This window comes from Hyperolius riggenbachi, chromosome 7 (assembly GCF_040937935.1).
Source record: "Hyperolius riggenbachi isolate aHypRig1 chromosome 7, aHypRig1.pri, whole genome shotgun sequence".
NCBI classification, from domain to species: Eukaryota; Metazoa; Chordata; class Amphibia; order Anura; family Hyperoliidae; genus Hyperolius; species Hyperolius riggenbachi.
In genome coordinates, this window is record NC_090652.1 from 22,846,716 (window position 1) to 22,872,778 (window position 26,063).

A 26,063-nucleotide genomic window follows, 5' to 3' on the forward strand; every position below is an offset into this window, starting at 1 on the left:
AGAAGGGGATCAACAAGATAGGGAATATGTGGTCATTCAAGAAGAACTGGTGGTACACATTCCAAGAAATAAAAAGCATGTATGGAATCCCTAAACAGCATTTCCTATATTATGCGCAACTAAAATCGTTTGTACACGCCCAAGCCAAGGATATAAAGTTAATTATGAACGCTGATTCATTTGACCGACTCATACAGCCACAAGGGGGGATGAAATCCCTAGCAGACATACACCATATATTACAAAATCTAGACCTAGAACGCATAGCGAAGAATAACTTTAAGGGATGGCAAAAAGACATAGACTCAATAAATATAGGAAACGATATCATAGAAGGAAACAGATTATTCGGATCGCTTATCTTGAGTGAAACATGGAGAGAGTCACATTACAAATTAATACACCGAGCAAAGTACGCATTCAATATAAAATACAAGCAACCCCCAACACATTACAGCCCAAAATGCCCTAAGTGATCTACGCCTAATGCGAACTTATATCATTGCATGTGGTTATGCAAAGAAATAAAGGTTTATTGGGAAAAGGTTAAGAAGTACATTAGATATATTTGCAATATAGATATTGAAATGTTGCCCCAATTGTGTTTGTTTAATCATAAGCCAGACATGCAAGAGTCATCCAACACAGACCGTGTCAAGAGTGTTTCAAGACTGGCCCACCTCAGACTTATTGCAGCCAGGAAAGTCATTTATAATAAATGGATATATCCCAGCATACCTACCGTATGGGACCTTAAAGAGGAGCTAATACATCTATTCAATCTTGACTACCAGGAAACTAAATTACATAAGATCCTCAAAAAAGTTCTTTGATATATGGGGAAAATTTATTATTACAGCCACCCATACAAGACAAGAAATAAGCAGACTCATGGATCCCTTTAAAGAGACACTGAAGCGAAAAAAAAAATATGATATAGTGAATTGGTTGTGTACTATGAATAATTACTAGAAGATTAGCAGCAAAGAAAATATTCTCATACTTTTATTTTCAGGTATATAGTGTTTTTTCTAACATTGCATCATTCTATAATATGTGCAGATTACACAACACTCAGCGTTCAAAATGAGTCTTTCAGAGCAGTCTGTGAAGTAATGACCTCTCCTCTAGCAGAGGAAAAGTAAATAGTCCAGGAACAGTTGAGATAATAAAAGTCAGATAACAGCTTTCTCCACGACTAACTTAGTCGGAGAGCTTAATGGTTTGTTTGCATAGAGATAACAACTGGAGTTTCTCAACTCTTCCTGTACTGGAAACAATTACACTGATGTATCTGATCTTAATGTTTTATTTCTTAGCTGTGCTACACATACAAATCATAATATCATCATTTTTTTTTCCGCTTCAGTGTCTCTTTAAATATACGGCAAGGTATGCAACTAGAGACCTACAAGGCAGTCTGGGAAAACTTAAAGTATGACTCAAAGAACCCTTTACAAGTAAACAAAGAAGATGGCATATTGTCAGGCTATCTAAAAGACCTACAAAACTTTCTCTACAAATATCGAGAGACGGTGACAAGGGTGGGGGGGGAGGGAATGGGTTGTTTTGGTTCTATAGTTCAGAGGGGGGGTGGGGGGGAGGGAAGGGCAGGAACAAATGTTGAATTACATATACTATTATGTATAGATGTATCAAATGGAACATGAAAATTGTAAAATTGCTTTATTGTAATACTCTATATATAAAAATGATGTAACCTGTTGGGGTGAAAACTGTAAAACTCTCAATAAAACATGGTTTGAAAAAAAAAAAAAAAAGAAATACAAATCTCCACAAGTTCTGCTTGTGTGATCATTACTTACCTGGGCTGATATGCAAGAAACACGCCTGTTTTACTGTCATTCCTCCCTCCTCCGCAGGCGTCTGATCACTCTTCACATATGTCTCTTCTTCTTTCATTGCCCCCATCATGTCACCCGCCTCTGTAGATTGCTGATCACTCCTTACATATGTATCTTCTTCTTTAAATGTCCCCATCATGTCACTCTCCTTCATAGAGAGCTGATCACTCCTCAAATGGGTGTCTCCTTCTTCTTTAATTGTCCCTATCATGCCACCCTCCTCCATAGACTGCTGATCACTCTTCACATAGGTGTCTCTTCCTTCCTCTTTAATTGTCCCCATCATGTCACTATCCTCCATAGAGAGCTGATCACTCCTCACATACGTCTCTTCCTCTGTCATTGTCTTCATCATTCCTCTCTCCTCCGCAGGCGTCTGATCACTCTTCATATACATCTCTTCCTTTATAAATATCTTCATCATTCTATCCTCCTCCAAAAAGAGCTGATCACTCCTCACATACGTGTCTTCTACTTCCTTTTTAATAGTCTTCACAATGGCACCATCCTCCATAGACTGCTGATCATTCCTCACATAGGTCTCTTCTTCTTCTTTAATTGTCCCCATCATGCCGTCCTGCTCCATAGACTGCTGATCACTCCTCACATAGGTCTCCTCTTCTTCTTCTTCTTCTTCTTTAATTGTCCCCATCATGCCGTCCTGCTCCATAGACTGCTGATCACTCCTCACATACGTCTCCTCTTCTTCCTCTTTAATTTTCCCCATTATGTCACCCTCCTCCATAGACCTCTGATCACTCCTCACATACGTCTCTTCTTCTTCCTCTTTAATTTTCCCCATTATGTCACCCTCCTCCATAGACCTCCGGTCACTCCTCACATACGTCTCTTCTTTAATTGTCCCCATTCTGTCACCCTCTTCCGTAGACCTCTGCTCACTCCTCACATAGGTCTCTTCTTCTTCCTCTTTAACCGCAGTTTTCACATCAAGCTGCTCTTTACCCTAAATATATATATAAAGTAAGCAAAAAAAAAAATACTCCCATTAGACCTACCGGTAATGGAGTTTCTAAACGGCTTCCGGGCCAAACAGGAGATCCAGTCCCACCTCCGGATCTGAGGAAACTCAAGAAAAGATTAAAAGGCTCCCGCCCTCCCATGCTCCTCAGTGCATAAAAAAACTAACCCGACTAACCAATCACCGGAAGCAAGGGAAGAGCTGTATAGACACCTAATAGTGAATAATAAATCCCACCCATACTGATAACACAGAAAGAGTGCTAAAGAGAAAGGGAAGGGTTATAGAGGTTGTCCCGGAAGCAGTTTAGAAACTCCATTACCGGTAGGTCTAATAGGAATATTTCTCTAACCGTCTTCTGGGACAAACAGGAGAGATAACCAAAAAGTCTTGAAAAGACTCACCTAGGGAGGGACAACTGCCTGGAGCACCTTTCTGCTAAACGACTGATCTTGTTGAGACAGCACATCCACTCTATAATGCTTGATAAAGGTAGATGGACTTGCCCAGGTTGCCGCTTGACAAATCTGAAGGTTTGATGCTCCTGCCCTCTCAGCCCGGGATGTGGATAAGGAGCGAGTAGAATGAGCTTTTATGTTAGATGGCAATGGGGAATTGCTACTCTGATAGGTCAAAATTATAACCTGTCTTATCCACCTGGCAATGGTCTGTCTGGATGCTTGCTGGCCCTTACCTTTTACCCCCAAACAAGATAAATAAGTTGCTAGATTTTCTAAATTCTCTAGTTCTGGCCAAATAGGCTAATAAAGCTCGCCTTACATTCTTTCTCCTTCTCACAAGACGCATTGGCACAAAAAGAAGGCAAAATCTCCTGAGAACGATGAAATTCTGAAGCCCCCTTTGGAAGGTAGGCTGGATCAAGACGTAACCGCACACTGTCAGGACACATGATCAAAAAATGATCCTTGACAGATAAGGCCTGCAGGTCACTCAGTCTTCTAGCCGAAGTGATAGAAATCAAAAAGGCTAAATTTAAAGGTAAGCATCTTAATGTCAATCTCCTCAATGGGCTCAAAGGGAGGCTTCATGAGACCCTTAAAGGGAATCAGAGCTGAAAAAATAAAGCAGTTATACATACCTGGGGCTTCCTCCAGCCCCATACGTGCTGATCGATCCCACGCCACCGTCCTCCGCTGCCTGCATCTATGAGAACCGGCTCCCTGCTATTCCGTCAGTCGGAGCCAGTCTAGCATAGCAGAAGTGCGCACTTTGCGTATCTCTGCAGCAGTGTATGGAGAGATACGTAGAGGGCGCACTTCTCCTGCGTAGCTGGCTCCGATGACGACAGCGACGGGAGCCGGTTCTCGTAGATGCGGGCAGCGGTGGATGGTGGCGTGGGATCGATCAGCGCGTATGGGGATGGAGAAAGCCCCAGGTATGTATAACTTTTTCATTTTTTTAGCTAGGGTACATCTCTGGTACCCTTTAAGTACTAGAGACAAGTCCCACTGGGGAAAAATCTTCTGTTTGATCGGAGTAGACCTTTGGATTGCCTTAAAAACATTTTTTTACCAATTCTTCCTGTGCCAAATGTCTGTCTAATAAGATTGACAATGCTGAACATTGAACTTTAAAGCGGACCCAAACCAAAAAATGTTTTAATTAAAAATATTTAGTTGCACCACTCTGACAGATACAAAGATAAATAAACACTCCTTCAAATCTATGACCATTTCAGTGCATGTTTTTCACCCTTCTCTTTTAATAGCTAGGGTTATACTGGGGGCAGCCATTAGCAATTCCTCCATTGCCGGACACCTGCTACTCACCAGTTTGCTGCAAAAATCCCGGCAATTTGAAAGGAAGGGAGGGGTTCCTCCAATAAATGTAAAATATTTTAGATTTGTCATCATGCAACTGAAAAAATGCTGCTATTATAATTTAGAAAATAGATTTTATTTCTAAAATCTTGTATTTTTAATTTGAGTCCACTTTAACCATCTTAGCGGTATGGACGAGCTCAGCTCGTCCATCACCGCCGATGGCTGCCGCTCAGGCCCTGCTGGGCCGATTTTGTTCAAATAAAGAGCAGCACACGCAGCCGGCACTTTGCCAGCCGCGTGTGCTGCCCGATCGCCGCCGCTCTGCGGCGATTCGCCGCGAGCAGCGGCGAAAGAGGGTCCCCCCAGCCGCCTGAGCCCAGCGTAGCCGGAACAAAAAGTTCCGGCCAGCGCTAAGGGCTGGATCGGAGGCGGCTGACGTCAGGACGTCGACTGACGTCCATGACGTCACTCCGCTCGTCGCTATGGCGACGATCTAAACAAAACAAGGAAGGCCGCTCATTGCGGCCTTCCTTGTTTATTCTGGGCGCCGGAGGCGATCGGAAGAACGCCTCCGGAGCGCCCTCTAGTGGGCTTTCATGCAGCCAACTTTCAGTTGGCTGCATGAAATAGTTTTTTTTAAATTTAAAAAAAACCCTCCCGCAGCCGCCCTGGCGATCTTAATAGAACGCCAGGGTGGTTAAAGAGACACTGAAGCGAAAAAAAAAATATGATATAATGAATTGGTTGTGTACTATGAATAATTACTAGAAGATTAGCAGCAAAGAAAATATTCTCATATTTTTATTTTCAGGTATATAGTGTTTTTTCTAACATTGCATCATTCTATAATATGTGCAGATTACACAACACTCGGCATTCAAAATGATTCTTTCAGAGCAGTCTGAACTAATGACCTCTCCTCTGTCAGAGAAAAAGGAATTAGTTTAGATAATAAGTTGAGATAATAAAAGTCAGATAACAGAAACAGCCCTCTCCACGACTTTGAAAGTCGTAGAGATTAATGGCTTTTTTGCATAGAGATAACAACTGGAGTTTCTTAACTCTTCCTGTACTGGAAACAATTAGACTGATGTATCTGATCTTAATGTTTTATTTCTTAGCTGTACTACACATACAAATCATAATATCATAATTTTTTTTTTTCGCTTCAGTGTCTCTTTAAGCGTACTGGATGCTAATTTCATCTCAAACCCGTCCTGAAAAAAAAAAAAAAATCTAAAAATGGAACTGGTGAACTCAAAATGTTTTTTCCTCAAAATCAACCTTTCAGGATCCAGGCCGCCAGTTTGAATAACTGGGGGATTGTATGACTCAGAGGACCCTGGATCAGAAGATCCTGCCGCATGGGAAGAGGAAACGGAGGTCTCTCCCATAGTCTGAACATTGTTGCATACCACATGGGACACGACAAGACAAATAACATTTATATCGCGCTTTTCTCCTGGCGGACTCAAAGCGCCAGAGCTGCAGCCACTAGGACGCGCTCTATAGGCAGTAGCAATGTTAGAGAGACTTGACTAAGGTCTTCTACTGAATAGGTGCTGGCTTACTGAACAGGCAGAGCCGAGATTCGAACCCTGGTCTCCTGCGTCAGAGGCAGAGCCCTTAACCATTACACCATCCAGCCACATGGGAGCTATCAGAATCATCCTCACTTTTTCTCTTTGTAACTTTACTAATACCTGAGGAATGAGTATTAGTGGAGGGAAGGCGTAACACAGATTGTACTGCCAAGGAAGACTGAGTGCGTCCAATCCCAGAGATCCTGGATCCCTGTGGAGGGAGAAAAAACGATTTACCTTTGCATTCTCTGGTGAAGCAAAGAGATCTATGTCTGGTATTCCAAAATTGTCTGATATGGTTTGAAAAACTTCTGGATGAAGACCCCATTCTGACTGATTTATCTCTTGTCAACTTAGAAAGTCTGCCTCCCAGTTCAGAGATCCTTTTATATGAACTGCACACAAAGATAGAATTCTGGGCTCTATCCAAGACAGAATCTCTGAGGAAAGGGTCATGAGATCCCTGGATCTCATTCCCCCTTGCTTTACAAGATAGGCTACCGTCGTCACATTGTCTGAAAATACCAGAACATGTTGGTTTTGAATCAATTCTCGAAACGCAAAAAAGGCCTCCTGAACCGCCATCAGTTCTCTGAAATTGGACGACTTCTTCCTTATGGCTGGAGCCCAACAACCCTATGCATGATGATCCAGTGCTGTTGCACCCCAACCCCATGAGCTTGCATCCGTGAAGATCTTTATCGGGTCTAGTTGTCTCCACCATTTCCCTCTTTAAAGATTCTCCTGATCTAACCACCAACTGAGGCTGGTTGTTACTGGATCTGGAAGAACAATCAGAGAGTCTAGAGAATCCAGAGACTTGTTCTAATTTGCCAACAGCAGGCTCTGTAAGAGTCTGCCGTGAAACTGAGCCCAGGTCACAGCTGGGATTGCAGCCGTGAACAGACCCAGAATCTTCATGATTTGACGAAGTGAACAACTTGGAAAAGACAGACGTTTCCTCACTTCCTGCTGAATTTTTACAATCTTTTCCTGAGGTAAAAATAACTTCCTTTCCAGGGAATCAATCTGATACCCAAGGAAAACAATTCTTTGAACCGGAATCAGGGAGGACTTGGCATAATTTATGATCCATCACATCTGAGTCAAAGTGTTTATCACAATCTCCCTGTGCATGAACAATAAATCCTTTGTCTGCGCAAACACCAGATCGTCCAAATACGGAGCAATTGAAATTCCCTGAAGTCTTAACCCCTTCATGACCTCTGCCAACACCTTTGTAACTATGCACGGGGCTGTTGAAATGTCAAAAGGAAGCGCCTGAAATTGGAAGTGACAAACTTGAAACTGATCTCTGATTGCAAACCTCAAATATTTTTTGATGGCCTGAATAAATAGGAATGTGCAGGTATGAATCCTGCAGGTCTATTGAAATAAAAAAACTCTTTCTCTTGAAGAAGCGCCCTCACCGAATAAATGCTCTCCATCCTGAATGTTCTGTAGACCAAAAAGGGGTTGAGAGACTTTAGGTTCAGAATGAACCGAAAGTCCCCGTGCGCCTTTTTCACCAGGAAAACATGTGCGTAATAACCCTGGCATTCCTCTGCCTGAGGAACTTGAATTACTCGATTCCGTAAAAATGTCTAAATTTCTGATTCCAGACCTCTGGCTTTCTCCAGGTCTCTTGGAATCTGATTTATGAACATTCTGTGAGGGGGAGGAACCGAAAATTGAAGATGGTAACCCCGCTTTATAATTTGCAACACAAAAGGATCGGGATTTAACTTCTCTCATTCTGAAAGAAAAAAAAAAAAAGATTAATCTTCCTCCCACAGGTAAAACGTCATTTACTTTCTTTGGAGGGATTAGCATTTCCAAGGGTAAACACTCCTTTGCCCTTTCCCTTTGGGAAGGACCATTTCTTTTGTACATTCCGATTTTTATTCAGCCAGGAAGACTGCCCACTCGTCTGCTTCTTCGCCACAAATCGTTGCTTCCCCTTTAAATTTTTCTTTTTATTGGGAAACTGTTTACCTTTTTCAGCTGAGCGAGATAAAACATTATCTAACTCTGTACCGAAAAGGAGATTGCCCTCAAAAGGAACCGAACACAGCCTATTCTTAGAGGTTAAATCTCCCTCCCAAGTTTTCAGCCACAACGCACGCCTAGTGGAATTAATAAGTGCCGTAGTACGTGCAGTAATACGCACCAGTTCCATAACAGAATCTGCTAAAAAATGCTACAGCTTTGAGAACGACCGGTAAGGAATCTGCGTAATCCTTAGACGGAGCACCTTTTGCAATTTGAGAAATAAGATTATCCATCCAGATTCTCAAGTTCCCAAAAATACATGTGGCTGAAATCCCAGGAATAAACCCAAAGGCTGCTGATTCCCAAGCTTTCCTCAGAAGGCTCTCTACCCTTTTATCCATAGGATCTTTAAGGGCTCCTGCATCCTCAAAAGGATAGATCTATATCCTTACAATATTTTGCTAAGGCCGCATCTAATTTAGGACATTTAGTCCATTTATCAATGTCTGGTTGAGCAAAGGGATATTTTCTCTTAGCTGACTTGGGAATAAATAAGCCTTTTTTCAGGACTCTGCCACTGAGATGATAGAATATCCTGTAAAGATTTATGTATAGGGAACACCCTGCCAGTAGGCTTAGCCAATCCGGAATATACCAAATCCTGAGGGGTCCATTCAGTAACTGTTTCCTTAATTTGCTCAGTAACATAAACAGCTTTAAAAGGAGTCATCAGGGGATATTGAAGAAAATGAGTGCTACTACTTCCTCCAGCTCCAAGCTCCCAGGACGTCCCTCGCCGCAGCTCTGCCTTCAGCCGATCGCAGCAGGTCCGTCCCGGTCCCTGGTGATGACGTCAGAGCGACCTCCAGGTCGCTCTGTACTGTGCCTGCGCAGTCCGCTCCGGCCCATGTGGTGGTGATTGACATTAACATTCACTGAATCCATAACCCCCTTCAAAATATTTGAAGTTTCAAAAGCTACTAATGCATCTATACAAGATTGACATGCATTCTTAGGGGCTTCCAGGGGCATTTTAACATTACAAAAACAACATCTCTTATATTTTCTCTCTGGAGCAGGGGTTGTAGTAGAAGATCTGGGCTCAGACTTAGCCTAAAATAAAACACAAACATAGGATGCTAAGCCCATATACTTAATAAAGTATCACAGCCTAGATTCCTCCAAGCGGAGGACTCACCACACCAGAAGTTGATGCTTGAGGCTGGGGCTGGGTAGGAGGTTTGGCCACTGCTGCTGAGGCTTCCATCTCCTTAGGCTGCCGACTCGGAGGACGCCAGGAACACGCTGCTTTTCCTCCTGGTGTTCTGAAAAATCCTCCCCTTCCGCCGCAATGACGCCAGCGCGCTCTGCTCCCTTTGCCGTCTATAGCGCCTGGCGCCACTTCCATGTGGGATAACAGCCGCGTCCCACTACTCCATGCGGACAACGGCTAGTACCACAGCGTGAGCTGCAGGGAAGTAGGGTGAAAGTGCTAAAAACACCAGCCTTGCGCTTGTCACCCCAAAAATAGGAGGAAAGGACCCTCCAACGAAAATCCCCTCGGAATCCTAGAGCCCTCTCCCCCCAGAATCACCTTACCCTCCGGTAAGGTAAAAAAAATAAATTGGAGACGCTTTTTTTCTGAAGGTGTTTCCTGGAGGGAAACACAGATGAACTAAGGAGCGTGGGAGCCTTTTAATCTTTTCTTGATTGATAGTTTCCTCAGATCCGGAGGTGGGACCAGATCTCCACTTTGTCCCGGAAGACGGCTAGAGAAAAAGTATTTAACACACTGGTAATAATGACCTCAGTATGACATTATTTGAGTTCCACTTACCTGATAATGGTGAGGGATGGTGTGACCGTCCTGTGTACAATCCTGGGAATAAAGAGGACCTGTATATCTCTTTGGTGGGTTTCTGTTTCCAGGCCCATCTGTAGGAAACATACACATTGAGTAATTACATTATTTGTACAGGTTTCACGGACCGTGGGGGTGGGGGGTGTCTGTAGGTGGCCCTTCCATGTGACTCCATTACAGAAAGTCTTCCCTTACCTTGTGACATGAGTGGAGGGGGGGGGGGGGTAAGCGGACCCTCCGTATGACTTTCTGTTACAAGAGATTAAAGTCTTTCCTTACCTGGTGATATAAGGGGGAGGGGATGTAGGCGGTCCATCAGTATGATTCTTTCCGTTACAAGAGATGAAAGTCTTCCCTTACCTGGTGATATGGGGGAGGAGGGGATGTAGGCGGACCCTGTGTGACTCTTCCCTTACCTGGTGATATGAGGGAGGAGGGGATGTAGGCGGACCCTCCATGTGACTCTTCCCTTACCTGGTGATGAGGGGGAGGGGGATGTAGGCAGTCCCTCAATGTGACTCTTCCCTTACCTGGTGATATGAGGGAGGAGGGGATGTAGGCGGACCCTCTGTGTGACTCTTCCCTTACCTGGTGATGAGGGGGAGGGGGATGTAGCCAGTCCCTCCATGTGACTCCTCCCTTACCTGGTGATATGGGGGGGATGTAGGCGGTCCCTCCGTGACTCTTCCCTTACCTGGTGATATGGGGGGGGGATGTAGGCGGTCCCTCCGTATGACTCTTTCCTTACCTGGTGATATGGGGGAGGGGATGTAGGCGGACCCTCCGTGTGACACCTCCCTTACCTGGTGATATGGGGGAGGGGATGTAGGCGGACCCTACGTATGACTCTCCCCTTACCTGGTGATATGGTGGGGGGAGGGTATGTAGGCGGACCCTCGAATGTGACTCCTCCCTTACCTGGTGTTTTGGGGGGAGGGGATATAGGCGGACCCTCCGTGTGACTCCTCCCTTACCTGGTGATATGAAGGGTGGCTGATTCTCCATCATTATGTCCTCCCAGAGTCTTGTGTCCTTCAGGATAAACTCGCTCCTCTATGGAGGAACAGACGGGGACATCCTGACACCTTATAGGAACCGGAGTCACACACAACCAGGTGAGGACTGGGAAAGCTCTGCAGATCATTACATGACGTCTTCACAAGCCTGCGTACAAACATACAACTCCAATCAATGGATGGGACTGAATCAGGAGAGGTGTGGCTCATCAAGCAGAGCCCAGTTCTCTGTCCATCCTGAACACTGGCATGGATCTGTCCCTCCAGGACTGGAGTTCAACTTCCCAGCCTTGATGCAAATCTGAACCAAAGCTACGGACAAAAAGGAAATACTTATCTAAGGCAGGGGACACACTTGTCTTTCAGTTTTCTGCAGGCTATGTGTGTTTGTATACAGAAAAACGCACACTTTTTTTTTCATAGCAGCTAATGCAATTGATAGAAAAAACTGACAAAATGTGCAGAATTATCTTGCAAAATGTATTAAAGGGGCACTACAGTGAAATTTAGGGCACTAGGATAACACTAGTAGCAGGTTTCTAATAGTAAGAGAAACACATCTTAGGTAGTGTATCTGGTTACAAATGCCGGCTGGATAGGATAATTTATAGCACCTCTTACAGATTGTGGCCATTATTTAGAGAGAAGTGACGTCCTTCTCTGTTTAGTTGCCTGTTAGGGCCCATTCACACGAGTGATTAGCGGGCGATTCCTGCTAATTGCCAAAGCATCAGCGCTTTTTAAAGTGCTAGTGCTATTCTAACCTATGGCAGCGTTCTCACTTCCGTGATTAGCACAGATAGCGGGTGTTTTGCAATTAGCGCCAATCCCAAAACGCGATAGGCCCCGTTCACATCTAAAAGCGCATAACACTAGCACTTTGCGCAAGTGATCTTACCACGATTAGCGCGGTAAAAATTACTGGACACTTCTGCGATTCAGAGCGATCACAGTCAGCGCTTTACTAAGCACTGTACTACGACTACGATCGCTCCAGAGTCGCGGCAAAAATGCTGCAGGTAACACGTTTTGTGATTGGCACTAAATGCCTGCGATTGTGCCAATCACAGCAGTGAGAACACTGCCATAGGTTACAATAGCAGTAGCGCTTTAAAAAGCGCTAGTACTTTGGTGATTAACAGGAATCACCCTAGTTCGAATGGGCCCTTACCTGCAGCATTTTTGCCGTGATTTTGGAGCGATCGCGGTACAGTGCTTAGTAAAGCGCTGACCGCGATAGCTCTGAATCGCGGAAGTGTCCAATGATTTTTACCGCGCTAAATGCAGTAAAATCACTCACACAAAATGCTTATAGATGTGATCAGGGCCTAAATGTCTCCTCTCCATGTGTGTAAAAAAGCCTGTTCTGGGTAGCAGAGCCAGAATACACGGCTCGATTTTACCTCTCGATTTCGTGCCCGATCGTTTTCCGTGCTCGATTCTGCAGGCGATTCTCTTATTTTGTGCTTTTTTTCTTATCTTTTCCCATTTTCCTCCATGCAGATTCGAGCAGTGAAACGATCGGCCCGGAGATCGGACATGTCGGAAATGATCTATCGAGCCATCTAAATGTCTCAGAATCGAGCCGTGTATTCCCAGCATTGCAGATATTTTAGGTAAATAAAAAAAGCAGCTTCCTGTTTATTTATCTAAGATATCTATACTACTTGCTGCTGAGGAGGCAGCCTTCAGTCCAGGCTCACACACGGAGAGGATAGAAACAGCTTACAGCTGAACAGAGAAGAAGGCCGCATTCTAGTGACAGCAGGATCTGTAAGGCCTAGTCCACATTACAAATTGCCAGTGCTATCGCAAGTGCTGGTGATTTGGTGAGCGCTTTTATAAGAGCTTTTGCTCAGCGCTTAAGTTTTTTTTACTTCCTGACATCAGTCAGGGCTTGTTCACACCAGAGGCGAATATTATTCTTATAATTATGTAACTCTGTACAATTTCTAAAAACCTGGGTGATATTACAACCCCCTTCCTCCTCTGTATCCTTAAAATTCCATAACATTAAGTTGAAAGGGCTCCATTTGTCACCTAAAATGCTACTGTGTAGAACAAACTCGCCAGGTCTTTGTTGGCGGTAACACGTTATTTATCACTTCCTTACTCCCCGTTTTTTCATGCATTCACTTCATTCAGTTTACAGGCGTAACATTTTATGAATCCACTATCAACAACTAACCATGCGGTAATTTATCGCCTTGGCGATAACGCATGCGGTAATACTTTATGAATCGAGTCCAATGTATTTATTAACGCACTAGAGAAATCCCAATTCAAAGCACTTTTTCGAGCAATTTGCAATTTCCCTATATTTTCTATTGAACAAAATGGTGCAGGGGCCTTTAAGATCCAGAACCCCTTGGGCTAAAAAACAGGCTTAGGCCCAGTGCACACCGAGCGGTTTTTGGAGCGATCCGCCGGCCGCATCCGCCTGGAAAAATGCTTGGCTAATGTATTGCAATGGGATGGTGCACACCGGCGGTTTGAGGTTTTTGCCAAGCCGCAAACGCGCCTCCTGCTGCGCGTTTGCGGTTTGCTAAAAAACCTCAAACCACCGGTGTGCACCACACATTGAAATACAATAGCCAAGCGTTTTCACTGGCTGATGCGGCTGGTGGATCACATACAAAATCTGCTTGGTGTGCACCCGGCCAAATATCTGCTCTCTGCTCCCAAAACCGCTAGCGTTTTGACGATCTGCTAGCGGTTTTGGTGTGCACTGGGCCTAAGACAGTTTTGCTGTATTTAGGTGTGGCCAGCTGTTAGGCCTTTTCCCTATATGTCCGTTTTAGACTACATTTTCAGCAATGCAGTGATGCAATCCACATGAACATCAGAAGTGCATAGACTGCACATGGTTGAATGCATTTTTTTTGCGCATAAAAATGCAATTCCATTCATTTGTTGGATGCTCAAACACCGCAGGCCGATTCCCAATCCATTTCAGCATGAAATCTGGGCCTCGTGAGGTCGCACCTCCCACTGCCCTCCCCCCCCCCCCCCCCCCCCCCCCCGACAATGTAAAATGTACCTAAAGCCCCAATCCCCCTCCCCCCTAACCGGAGTATTTTTTTAACTGTCTGTGTTCTTTCTGCCTCCAAGGACCCCATACATGCACCCCACGTGGCTGCCTGTGTGACATAGGTGTGTGTGATGTCATGCGTATACACAGGCAACTACGTGAGGCGCATGTACACAGATGGAGGAAGGATCCAGCCACAGAAACCGACAGGTAAAGTATTCTGCATGGGGTCCCGGGGGGGGGGGGGGGGGGGGGGGGGAGTCTGGGCAGCATCCATTGCTCGATATCACACGCCATTACAGCAACACACCCGATCGAGCCACTACATCTCGCAGCATGTCCAATCGATCCATGCCACCAATTTCAGCCTGCCATTGGTCACCATGCCGTTTGGGCATGCTCCTGGTTGCCCCGATTTCCTTCCGATGTGATTACTGCCAAGTCGACTGATGTATGGCCACCTTAACCAACAGGATTGCTTCTCTATCCACTAATTACATGCTAGTAACCCCAAGTTGCAGGCAAATGAAATGCTAGCTGGATGTAGCTGGGAAACTGGCCAATAAGGTGCAGGAATCCACTTCCTGCTGACTGATTGCTCTTAATTCCGAGCTACAGATAATTTGAGTAAAATCTGGAGGCAAGTCAGTATTATTAGCATCTGACATATATTTACGCTGAGAACACACTGTATACACACTGCAGTGGTTGTCACTGGGGCTTTCTTTTCTCCCAATACAATGTACACATACACACACTGTACACACTACACACACACATACTAGTATGAATGTGACACTTACTGGGGTGATGCTGGCAGCTTGCAGCAGACACACGCAGCACCTCCAGCAGAGAGGAGACACAGGCAGAGCTCCTGCAAAGTCTGGAGGAACAGCTGATTCACAAAGGGGGTCTCTACACCATGTGAGGGTCCCCCAAACACACAGCTCATTCCTCTCCTCCTCTTCCCACTCAGCATTCACACACCTGGCTGCAGAGAGGCTTCTCACATGGCTGGGGGGATACACATTGTCCAGAGCAAGAGCAAGCTGGGGGTGTGGCCTCCTCTCTATGGCTGGGAATGCTGGGCTTCAGCAAAATGGCCGCCACTGCTGAGGAGTGCAGCTCGTGCTCTAGTGGCAGAGATTGCCAGCAGCAGGATTATGGGCGTTTGTGTAGTGACGTCACGAATCCATGCGCTTCCGCAAGGTCTCAGCTGCCCCAGCTCATAGTCTCTGTGACTGTGAGCATGCACAGTATTTCTGTCACTTTACTTAGCTCTGCTTCATGCAAAGATAGCCCTATGAATCCTGGCTCCGTCCATGTCAATGTTTCATCCGCCCATTTAAAGCAACAGCACATAATATGTTGAAATCTACTTGTGCACTGTTTTGAGTTTGTTAAATATATTCAGTATCTGTATGTGAGTGAAATTATTTGCACAATTCCCTGTTTGCAGGGAAAATTGTAGTTTTAAAGACCCCTGTGCATCTCACATTATTATTTTGTGAAAATGAGGTTTATAATGCTAGGGAGCTCCCCCTCCCTCAACTTCGTTATTAGCTCTCAATTGGTCCTGTGCTCATAATAATAACATCTATAGATACTTTGAATAGTAGAGATGGGAAGTCTGGATCTTTTCAATGATTCGGATGATTCGAATCGGATCATTGCAAAGATCCGGATCTTTGATCCGAATCTCGAATCATTTTACTAGGGAAGCAGAAGGCGGCAGGGAGTGAACAGAGAAGGGAGGAGGTGAAGGAAGAGGGGTGAGCAGAGAGCAGAATTTTTTTTTTTTACACACATTACCCACATGTTGCAATCATATGCTTTAAAGAGAACCCGAGGTGGGCTTTAATTATATTAGTGGGGCACAGAGGCTGGTTGTGCACACTAACACCAGCCTCCGTTGCCCCATGGTGTGCCTCCAGGACCCCCCTGCGCGCCGCTAAACCCCCCCCCCCCCCCCCGCAGTGCTAGCGACTCACAGCGTGTTGCCAGCACAATGTTTACCTATGTGCTGTCTGTTAGCGCCGCTCCCCCGCCTCCTCCGTATCGGCGCTATCCGACCACTTCCCTTCCGTCCAATCAGCGGGAGGGAAGGGACGCGGGCGGGTAGCGCCGATACAGAGGAGGCGGGGGAGCGGTGCTAACAGACAGCACATAGGTAAGCATTGTGCTGGCGACACGCTGTGTGTCGCTAGCACTGCGGGGGGGGGGGGGGGGGGGGGTTAGCAGCGCGCAGGGGGGTCCTGGAGGCACACCATGGGGCAACGGAGGCTGGTGTTAGTGTGCACAACCAGCCTCTGTGCCCCACTAACATCATTAAATCCCACCTCGGGTTCTCTTTAAATATATTTCACCTATATGTTCATCTGTATACTCTGAATGCAAACGTCTCACAGTGAAAGAAAGCATTCCCCGTTTCTCACCTGAACACTCCTCATAAATTTAGGGAGAAGTGAAGTGCAGCTGTTTAGAGCCGAGTGCAGGAGGATCATATTGCACTGCAATCACAGTGCCTGCCCTGTCCTAGCCCAGCACGCTGTCTGCAAAGTTACTGAGCTGTGATTCTGAGCCAAAAGTTTCCCATTTGTTCACAACTACGGAACAGACAGCCTAAAATCAGCAGCACATTCCAGCCAGTATGTGTGCTCTACACATATCTGGCAGTGGCACCCATGTCCCCTCTCTCATCTACCTGTCCATGTGCAAGGCTGGCTCCCCTCCAACTGAGCGATCCATCTCTAGTCTGCTCTGCTTCCAGGACCCTGCTGCCCGCTGAAAGAGGGGGGTGTGCCGCTCCTGGCTCCACCCCTTTTTTGATCCGATTTGTTAATTTTGATGATCTGGTCAAGGGCCGCCAGGGTCGATCCTTGATTTGGTTAATCGCTCAGAGTCATAAACTCAGTCTCGCTGTCACTTAGCGTACAGATGCCCATATGTGGATTGCAATCTATGAACCGACTAGCCGAGCGGAGCATTCTGACTCCAAAGGATTCAACACACACATACAATTCAAATGCTTGCCACCACGTGCGAGTCAGCGCATGTCTGTAACAATATTTACACACTGAGAACACTTAATTAACCCTTTAGCAGTATGCAGGGATAGGCGCCAGATTCCGGCATACGGGTTGTAGATATAAAATAATATAGAACACAAGGTAATGCTTTTGGAGGAGCAAGTATGATTGTGTATGTTCAGGAACAGGACAAAGCCGTTTAAACAATTTTTAAACATTTTAATAACAAAAATGCATTACACACATTTACATGCACTAATTAACATATAAACACATAGCTTCAAAAAAAAAAAAAAAAAAAAGGGAATAACCGTGAAGGTTTACTTAGCTGAATGCAGTCCGTGTGGGATATTGAATCAAATAAAGTCCAGTTCAACTGCAGGCGATTCCTTGAACAAAGCATGCGCTCGGTCCTCCCATGAACGCATGCCTAGAGGAAGTTCTTTGTTGATGGAATTCGGGAAAACAAGATGGTCGCTGAGGGACCAGACTGTTATAAAATCTGACTTGGTGGGCTGTGCTTTTCTAAAACCTGGGTGTGTATACCCCCTGGTGAGTGAGGTAAGCAAAGTTTTTTAGAATCAAAGAATGACACAATTTACCAATAACTTCCGCCATTCTGTCTGGATTGGCCCACAGCTAATCCGAGGGCAGATTTGTAACCTGCAAGCAACGCTTTATCGAATGACACTCAATAGCAATAGGGTAACATGCACTCAGCAAAAGCTGATTAACTCGGTTTCCATAGCTGCTAGAATGCTATAAATTAACCGAGTTATTATTCTAATTTTTAGAAACCGGAAAATGTATTTGCTTTCTGTCTGTGATAACGCCATCTCAAATTATTAATTAATGGGATTTTCCTATTGTCTAAATTCAAATTTGTGGAGGGAACTTTTGAGGGGAATTGTTATCTGATGCTGCGGGCTTCCAAGGCACCATTTGCCAGTAATTGCCAGTAATACCTCTATGTGAAATGCTTCCTTTTCAGAGTGGGTGATGGGGAGAAGGCAAAAAAAAAAAAAAAAAAGCTTAGTCCATTTAAAAGTGAAACTGACAGACAGTAACTTTGCTGGACCATACAGAAATCATTGGCGATTACGCACGACTTTCCGTATTGTTCATCACAATTAGCATTATACTCATAATATCAAAATGAGGCAAACTGCCCCTGTTACCGCTGGCTGTGCACTGGTCTGCTCTGTGGGAGCCTCTGCAGGTGTCTCCTGCAGTGCTGCAGTGGACTCCGCTGACTGCTCCATAGTTCCTTTGCAGAACGCCGAGCATCGCAGCAAGTGCGCACCTTAAAAAATGCGCTTCCTGCTTCCAGCCCTCCCTCCCCTCGCAAGTCAGGTGGCCATCAGCCAATCACACGCCAATAGACGTGATCAAACCACCGCTCCGTCCCGCCCACTCCACAACAGAGGTACGCACGGCAACGACTCATCCTTTACACGAGGAAATACAGCCATGGTGGTGGCGCTCTATCAGACTCCATGAGCCCAGTAACAGCGCAGTACACAGCTCCAGGTTACCCGTTACCTCCACGCACCAGGCCGCCTAGCCGAGCTGACCCCACCACCATCACTTTACACAAATACTACCTAACGCAGGGTAGGTGCTCTCAGGATTCCCGACTTCAAAATAATAAGCAGGTGCAGTACCTCTCTGGGTGATGCAGAAACACTTAAAAAACTGATTGGGGGGGGGGGGGGGGAGGGTGGAATGCTTTTATGCCGATTGGTTTGTATTTGAATTACTTCTGTTGGGCGTTTCCGGTTTGGGGAGGGACAGACACAGTCTCAGGAGGAGCCGTCCTGGAGGACGTAGGGAGGAAGTTCTGAATGTAGAGCAGGTGACATCTGTAGTGTAGTTCCAGCACTGCGAGGCCACGTCATTGCTGCTGCTCTAATAATATGTGCTTCCAGGAGACTTGTGCTTGTATCCCCGTAGCTTCATACGCTGCCTGACTGTAACTTTCCCCCACATTCCTGACATGACTAAGGATGCTCTCCTGTGTGACTTTTCAGATGTGCTATAAGACTAGCTTTCTGACGGAAACATTTCTCACACTCTGAACATGAATAAGGACGTTCTCCTGTGTGACTTCTCTGATGTTTACGAAGATCAGATTTATGAATGAAACCTTTCCCACACTCTGGACATGAATAAGGACGCTCTCCTGTGTGAATTCTTTGATGTGCTAGGAGATGTGCTTTCAGACTGAAACATTTCCCACACTCTGGACATAAATAGGGACGTTCTCCTGTGTGACTTCTCTGATGTCTACGAAGACTAGACTGAACACTGAAACATTTCCCACACTCAGAGCATGAATAAGGATGCTCACCAGTGTGAAGTCTCTTATGTCTAATGAAATTTGTTTTCTGACCGAAGCATTTTCCACACTCTGGACACAAATAAGGTTGCTCTCTTGTGTGAGTTCTCTGATGTGAAAGAAGATGAACTTTCTGACTGAAATATTTCCCACACTCTGAACATGAGTAACGCCGCTCTCCTGTGTGACTTTTTTGATGTCTAGCAACATAAGTTTGCCGACTGAAACATTTCCCACACTCTGGACATGAGTAAGGACGCTCTCCTGTGTGACTTCTCTGGTGTGTAACTAGAACAGATTTCAAACGGAAACATTTCCCACACTCTGGACATGAGTAAGGACGCTCTCCTGTGTGACTTTTCTGATGTCTAACAAGAGCAGTTTTCCAACAGAAACTTTTCCCACACTCTGGACATGAGTACGGACGCTCTTCTGTGTGACTTTTCTGATGTCTAACAAGATAAGTTTTCTGACTGAAACATTTCCCACACTCTGGACATGAGTGGCGACGCTCTCCTGTGTGAGGTCTCTGATGTGTAAGAAGACCAGATTTCAAATGAAAACCTTTCCCATAATCAGAACATAAAAAAGGATGGGTATTTGAGGTAACAGGATGGGATCTATCAGAAGGTTCCTCAGGATTGGAGAGATCTGGTGATTTGTCCTCATGGTGACGTCTGCTGGGTATATTATCAGCAATGGAGTTTCCTGCTGGTAAATGTAGTGCGGCACCATTATCTTCTGCACCATAATCTGTTGGAGAAATAATAACAGTCAGAGAACAGTCATTGTCCTGTCAGCAGTCATGTGTGTTGCCGTAGCAGTGACAGATAATGACAAGAGAATATACAGGGTGGTGCAGGAAAGACCCCCGTGCTCCTCTTACTCTATTCCCGCTGTGTGGGGTCTCCGGCATTATGAAGCCTGTGTCACCTCCATTTGCTGCGGTATGAGAGTGTTACCTATACGGCAGCACATGCAGGTGACACAGGCTTCAGGTAAGCCGGAGAGGACACACAGCAGTGATAGAGTAAGAGGCACACGGGGACCGACTGGCCGGGGGCTGCCTGTATACTCATGCTTCTGCCAGGCAGCCGGGCCGGTCTCTCATGCACCCCCCCCCTGTATATACTCACACTCCTGCCAGGCAGCCGGGCCGGTCTCTCATGCACCCCCCTGTATATACTCACACTCCTGCCAGGCAGCCATGCAAGTCTCTCATGTGCCCCCTGTATATACTCACACTTCTGCCAGGCAGCCGGGCCGGTCTCTCATGCACCCCCTGTATATACTCACGCTCCTGCCAGGAAGCCGGGCCGGTCTCTCATGTGCCCCCCTGTATATACTCACGCTCCTGCCAGGCAGCCAGGCCGGTCTCCCATGCACCCCCTGTATATACTCACACTCCTGCCAGGCAGCCGGGCCAATCTCTCATGCACCCCCCTGTATATACTCATGCTCCTACCAAACAGCTGGGCCGGTCTCTCATGCACCCCCCTGTATATACTCATGCTCCTGCCATGCAGCTGGGCCAGTCTCTCATACCTGCCCCTGTATATACTCACCCTTCTGCTAGGCAGCTGGGCCGGTCTCTCATCCACCCCCCTGTATATACTCACGCTCCTGCCAGGCAGCCGGGCCGGTCTCTCATGCACCCCCCTGTATATACTCACGCTCCTGCCATGCAGCTGGGCCAGTCTCTCATACATGCCCCTGTATATACTCACCCTTCTGCTAGGCAGCTGGGCCGGTCTCTCATCCACCCCCCTGTATATACTCACGCTCCTGCCAGGCAGCCGGGCCGGTCTCTCATACATCCCCTGTATATACTCACACCCCTGCCAGGCAGCCAGGCCAGTCTCTCATGCACCCCCCTGTATATACTCACACTCCTGCCAGGCCAGTCTCTCATGCACCCCCCTGCATATACTCACGCTCCTGCCAGGCAGCCAGGCCGGTCTCTCATGCACCCCCTGTATATACTCACACTCCTGCCAGGCAGCCGGGCCAGTCTCTCATGCACCCCCCTGTATATACTCACGCTCCTGCCAGGCAGCTGGGCCGGTCTCATGCGCCCCCTGTATATACTCACGCACCTGCCAGGCAGCCAGGTCGGTCTCTCATGCACCCCCTGTATATACTCACGCTCCTGCCAGGCAGCCGGGCCGGTCTCTCATGTGCCCCCCTGTATATACTCATGCTCCTACCAAACAGCTGGGCCGGTCTCTCATGCACCCCCCTGTATATACTCATGCTCCTGCCATGCAGCTGGGCCAGTCTCTCATACCTGCCCCTGTATATACTCACCCTTCTGCTAGGCAGCTGGGCCGGTCTCTCATCCACCCCCCTGTATATACTCATGCTCCTGCCAGGCAGCCAGGCCGGTCTCTCATACATCCCCTGTATATACTCACACTCCTGCCAGGCAGCCGGGTCGGTCTCTCATGCGCCCCCCTGTATATACTAACACTCCTGCCAGGCAGCCGGGACAGTCTCTCATGCACCCCCCCCCCCTGTATATACTCACGCTCCTGCCAGGCAGCTGGGCCAGTCTCTCATGCACCTCCCTGTATATACTCACACTCATGCTAGGCAGCTGGGCCAGTCTCTCATGCACCCCCCCTGTATATACTCACGCTCCTGCCAGGCAGCCTGGCCGGTCTCTCATGCACACCCTGTATATACTCACGCTCCTGCCAGGCAGCCGGGCCGGTCTCTCATGCACCCCCCCCCCCTGTATATACTCACGCTCCTGCCAGGCAGCCGGGCCGGTCTATCATGCACCCATCTGTATATACTCATGCTCCTGCCAGGCAGCCGGGCCGGTCTCTCATGCACCCCCCTTTATATACTCACACTCCTGCCAGGCAGCCGGGCCGGTCTCTCATGCGCCCCCTGTATATACTCACACTCCTGCCAGGCAGCCGGGCCGGTCTCTCATGCACCCCCCCCTCCCTGTATATACTCACACTCCTGCCAGGCAGCCTGGCCGGTCTCTCATGCACCCCCCCCCTGTATATACTCACGCTCCTGCCAGGCAGCTGGGCCGGTCTCTCATGTGCCCCCTGTATATACTCACACTCCTGCCAGGCAGCTGGGCTAGTCTCTCATGCGTCTCTCTATATATACTCACGCTCCTGCCAGGCAGCTGGGCCGGCCTCTCATGCACCCCCCTGTATATACTCACACTCCTGCCAGGCAGCTGGGCCAGTCTCTCATGCGTCTCTCTATATATACTCACGCTCCTGCCAGGCAGCCGGGCCAGTCTCTCATGCACCTCCCTGTATATACTCACAGTCCTGCCAGGCAGCCGGGCCGGTCTCTCATGCGTCTCTCTATATATACTCACACTCCTGCCAGGCAGCCGGGCCGGCCTCTCATGCACCCCCTGTATATACTCCCGCTCCTGCCAGGCAGCCGGGCCAGTCTATCATGCGCCCCCCTGTATATACTCACGCTCCTGCCAGGCAGCCGGGCCGGCCTCTCATGCACCTCCCTGTATATACTCACGCTCCTGCCAGGGAGCCGGACCGGCCTCTCATGCACCTCCCTGTATATACTCATGCTCCTGCCAGGCAGGTCTCTCATGCATCCCCTGTATATACTCACACTCCTGCCAGGCAGCTGGGCTGGTCTCTCATGCATCCCCTGTATATTTTCACACTCCTGCCAGGCAGCCGGGCCGGTCTCTCATGCACCCCCTCCCTGTATATACTCACGCTCCTGCCAGGCAGCCAGGCCGGTCTCTCATGCACCCCCCTGTATATACTCACACTCCTGCCAGGCAGCTGGGCCAGTCTCTCATGTAATCCCCCCGGTATATACTCACACTCCTGCCAGGCAGCCGGGCCGGTCTCTCATGCATCCCCTGTATATACTCACGCTCCTGCCAGGCAGCCTGGCCGGTCTCTCATGCACACCCTGTATATACTCACGCTCCTGCCAGGCAGCCGGGCCGGTCTCTCATGCACCCCCCCCCCCCCCTGTATATACTCACGCTCCTGCCAGGCAGCCGGGCCGGTCTATCATGCACCCCCCTGTATATACTCATGCTCCTGCCAGGCAGCCGGGACGGTCTCTCATGCACCCCCCTTTATATACTCACACTCCTGCCAGGCAGCCGGGCCGGTCTCTCATGCACCCCCCTGTATATACTCACACTCCTGCCAGGCAGCCAGGCCAGTCTCTCATGTGCCCCCTGTATATACTCACACTCCTGCCAGGCAGCCAGGCCAGTCTCTCATGCATCCCCTGTATATACTCACGCTCCTGCCAGGCAGCCGGGCCAGTCTCTCATGCACCCCCCCCCCCCGTATATACTCACGCTCCTGCCAGGCAGCCAGGCCGGTCTCTCATGCACCCCCCTGTATATACTCACACTCCTGCCAGGCAGCTGGGCCAGTCTCTCATGTAACCCCCCCGGTATATACTCACACTCCTGCCAGGCAGCCAGGCCAGTCTCTCATGTGCCCCCTGTATATACTCACACTCCTGCCAGGCAGCCAGGCCGGTCTCTCATGCATCCCCTGTATATACTCACGCTCCTGCCAGGCAGCCGGGCCAGTCTCTCATGCACCCCCCCCCCCCCCCCCCCGTATATACTCACGCTCCTGCCAGGCCGGTCTCTCATGCACCCCCCTGTATATACTCACACTCCTGCCAGGCAGCTGGGCCAGTCTCTCATGTAACCCCCCCGGTATATACTCACACTCCTGCCAGGCAGCCGGGCCGGTCTCTCATGCGCCCCCTGTATATACTCACACTCCTGCCAGGCAGCCGGGCCGGTCTCTCATGCACCCCCCCCCCTGTATATACTCACGCTCCTGCCAGGCAGCCTGGCCGGTCTCTCATGCACCCCCTGTATATACTCACACTCCTGCCAGGCAGCTAGGCCGGTCTCTCATGCACCCCCCCCTGTATATACTCACGCTCCTGCCAGGCAGCCTGGCCGGTCTCTCATGCACCCCCTGTATATACTCACACTCCTGCCAGGCAGCTGGGCCGATCTCTCATGTGCCCCCTGTATATACTCACACTCCTGCCAGGCAGCTGGGCCGGTTTCTCATGGACCCCCTGTATACTCACACTCCTGCCAGGCAGCTGAGCCAGTCTCTCATGCGTCTCTCTATATATACTCACACTCCTACCAGGCAGCCGGGCCGGTCTCTCATGCACCCCCTGTATATACTCACACTCCTGCCAGGCAGCTGGGCCGGTCTGTCATGCACCCCCCCCTGTATATACTCATGCTCCTGCCAGGCAGCCGGGCCGGTCTATCATGCACCTCCCTGTATATACTCACGCTCCTTCTAGGCAGCCAGGTAACATTCAACATTAAATTTTATCTTGAATTATTATTGATTTAAAAAGTGCCACCATATTCCGTGGCACTGTACAAAGTAAGAAGCAATCATGGGGTACATACTAATACAGACATACAAAAGGGAGAATTGGTAATTACAGTGAGAAAAGTAACATTATGAATAAAATGTATAATGAATTCCAAGACACAAAAGGGTGACAGAGCCCTGCCCTTGCGTGCCTTCAAACTAAAGGAATAGGGGGGCCACAAGAGGTGGGGTAGTATACAATAAACATACTTGGAGGCAGTGTGTTTTTAGGATATCTAGTAGGAGTGCAACTTGGCCTGAGGAATGGTCTAAGGTAAAGCGTATGGTTGTTGGAAAAAGAGTTTTGAGAGAGCGCTTAGAGATATCAAAGGTTTGGAAAGTAAACGGATGTGTTGTGGGAAGGCATTCCAGAGAAGGAGTGAAGCACGTGAGAAATCTTGTATGCGTGACTGCGAGGAGGTAATTCTAGAGGCAGACATGTGTGCAGATCTGAGATTGGGGTTGGGTTGGTATCTGGAATCTAGTGAGGAAATGTACAGGGGGAGACTGTGCAGAGCTTTGTAGGTTAGGGTTAAGAGTTTGAACTGGATTCTCTGGTTGATTGGTAGTCAGTATAGAGCTTGGCAGAGATGCTCTTCAGCAGTGGAAAAGTGAGAAGAAAGATGAATGAGTCGAACAGCCCAGTTCAGTACAAATTGGAGGGGTGCCAGTCTGTTAGTTGGTAGTCCATGAAATAATATGTTACAATAGTCCAGACAAGATATAAGAGCATGTATTAACATTTTAGTTGTGTCCTCAGTGAGAAAAGGTCAGATGTGAGATAGATTTTTAAGAGAGGACTCAGAAAGAGAGGAGAGTCAAATATTACCTCTAAGCGTGTTGTCCATCAGGCTTGCCCTCTCCTTCAGCACCTTCAAACATGCCCTCAAACCTCATCTCTTCAAAAAGGCCTACCCCACTACGCCAATCTCTTTGCCAAGTCCCCCTATCCTGTCACCAACCCTTTCCTTTTGATTGCAAGCTTTTGGCAGGGCTCTCCCTCCTTGTATAGCCTACATGTCTGTCACCCCGATTATCATTGTTTGCCCCCTTATTTATGGTTCAGTGCTGCGTAATATGTTGGCGCTATATTAATCCAATAAATAATAAGCCTGCAACCGTCATTAACTAATAAACAGCCATTGGGTAAAATGTACAGGCAACGGAAACAGCCAATGGGAGGAGCCACCCTGTC

The 26,063-nt window shown here is 47.8% G+C and overlaps 3 protein-coding genes across 4 annotated transcripts in view; all 3 read right to left on the reverse strand.

Annotated features, from left to right (window-relative positions):
* The window catches only part of LOC137524131 (zinc finger protein 182-like), a 36,603-nt gene extending 25,436 nt beyond the window's left edge, over positions 1–11,167 (reverse strand). The window contains exons 1-3 of the mRNA XM_068243681.1: positions 11,039–11,167; positions 10,041–10,138; positions 1,827–2,829 (exon numbers count right to left, since the gene is read on the reverse strand). Coding sequence (XP_068099782.1) covers positions 1,827–2,829; positions 10,041–10,138; positions 11,039–11,072 — 1,135 coding nt within the window. The 5' untranslated portion in view covers positions 11,073–11,167. The remainder of the gene's footprint in view (positions 1–1,826; positions 2,830–10,040; positions 10,139–11,038) is intronic.
* The window catches only part of LOC137524137 (zinc finger protein 436-like), a 297,499-nt gene that overhangs the window by 207,824 nt on the left and 63,612 nt on the right, over positions 1–26,063 (reverse strand). The window lies entirely within an intron of this gene.
* The window catches only part of LOC137524143 (zinc finger protein 260-like), a 51,671-nt gene continuing 42,946 nt past the window's right edge, over positions 17,339–26,063 (reverse strand). Inside the window, exon 5 of the mRNA XM_068243706.1 lies at positions 17,339–20,231. Within this exon, the coding sequence (XP_068099807.1) occupies positions 19,141–20,231 (1,091 nt within the window). The 3' untranslated portion in view covers positions 17,339–19,140. The remainder of the gene's footprint in view (positions 20,232–26,063) is intronic.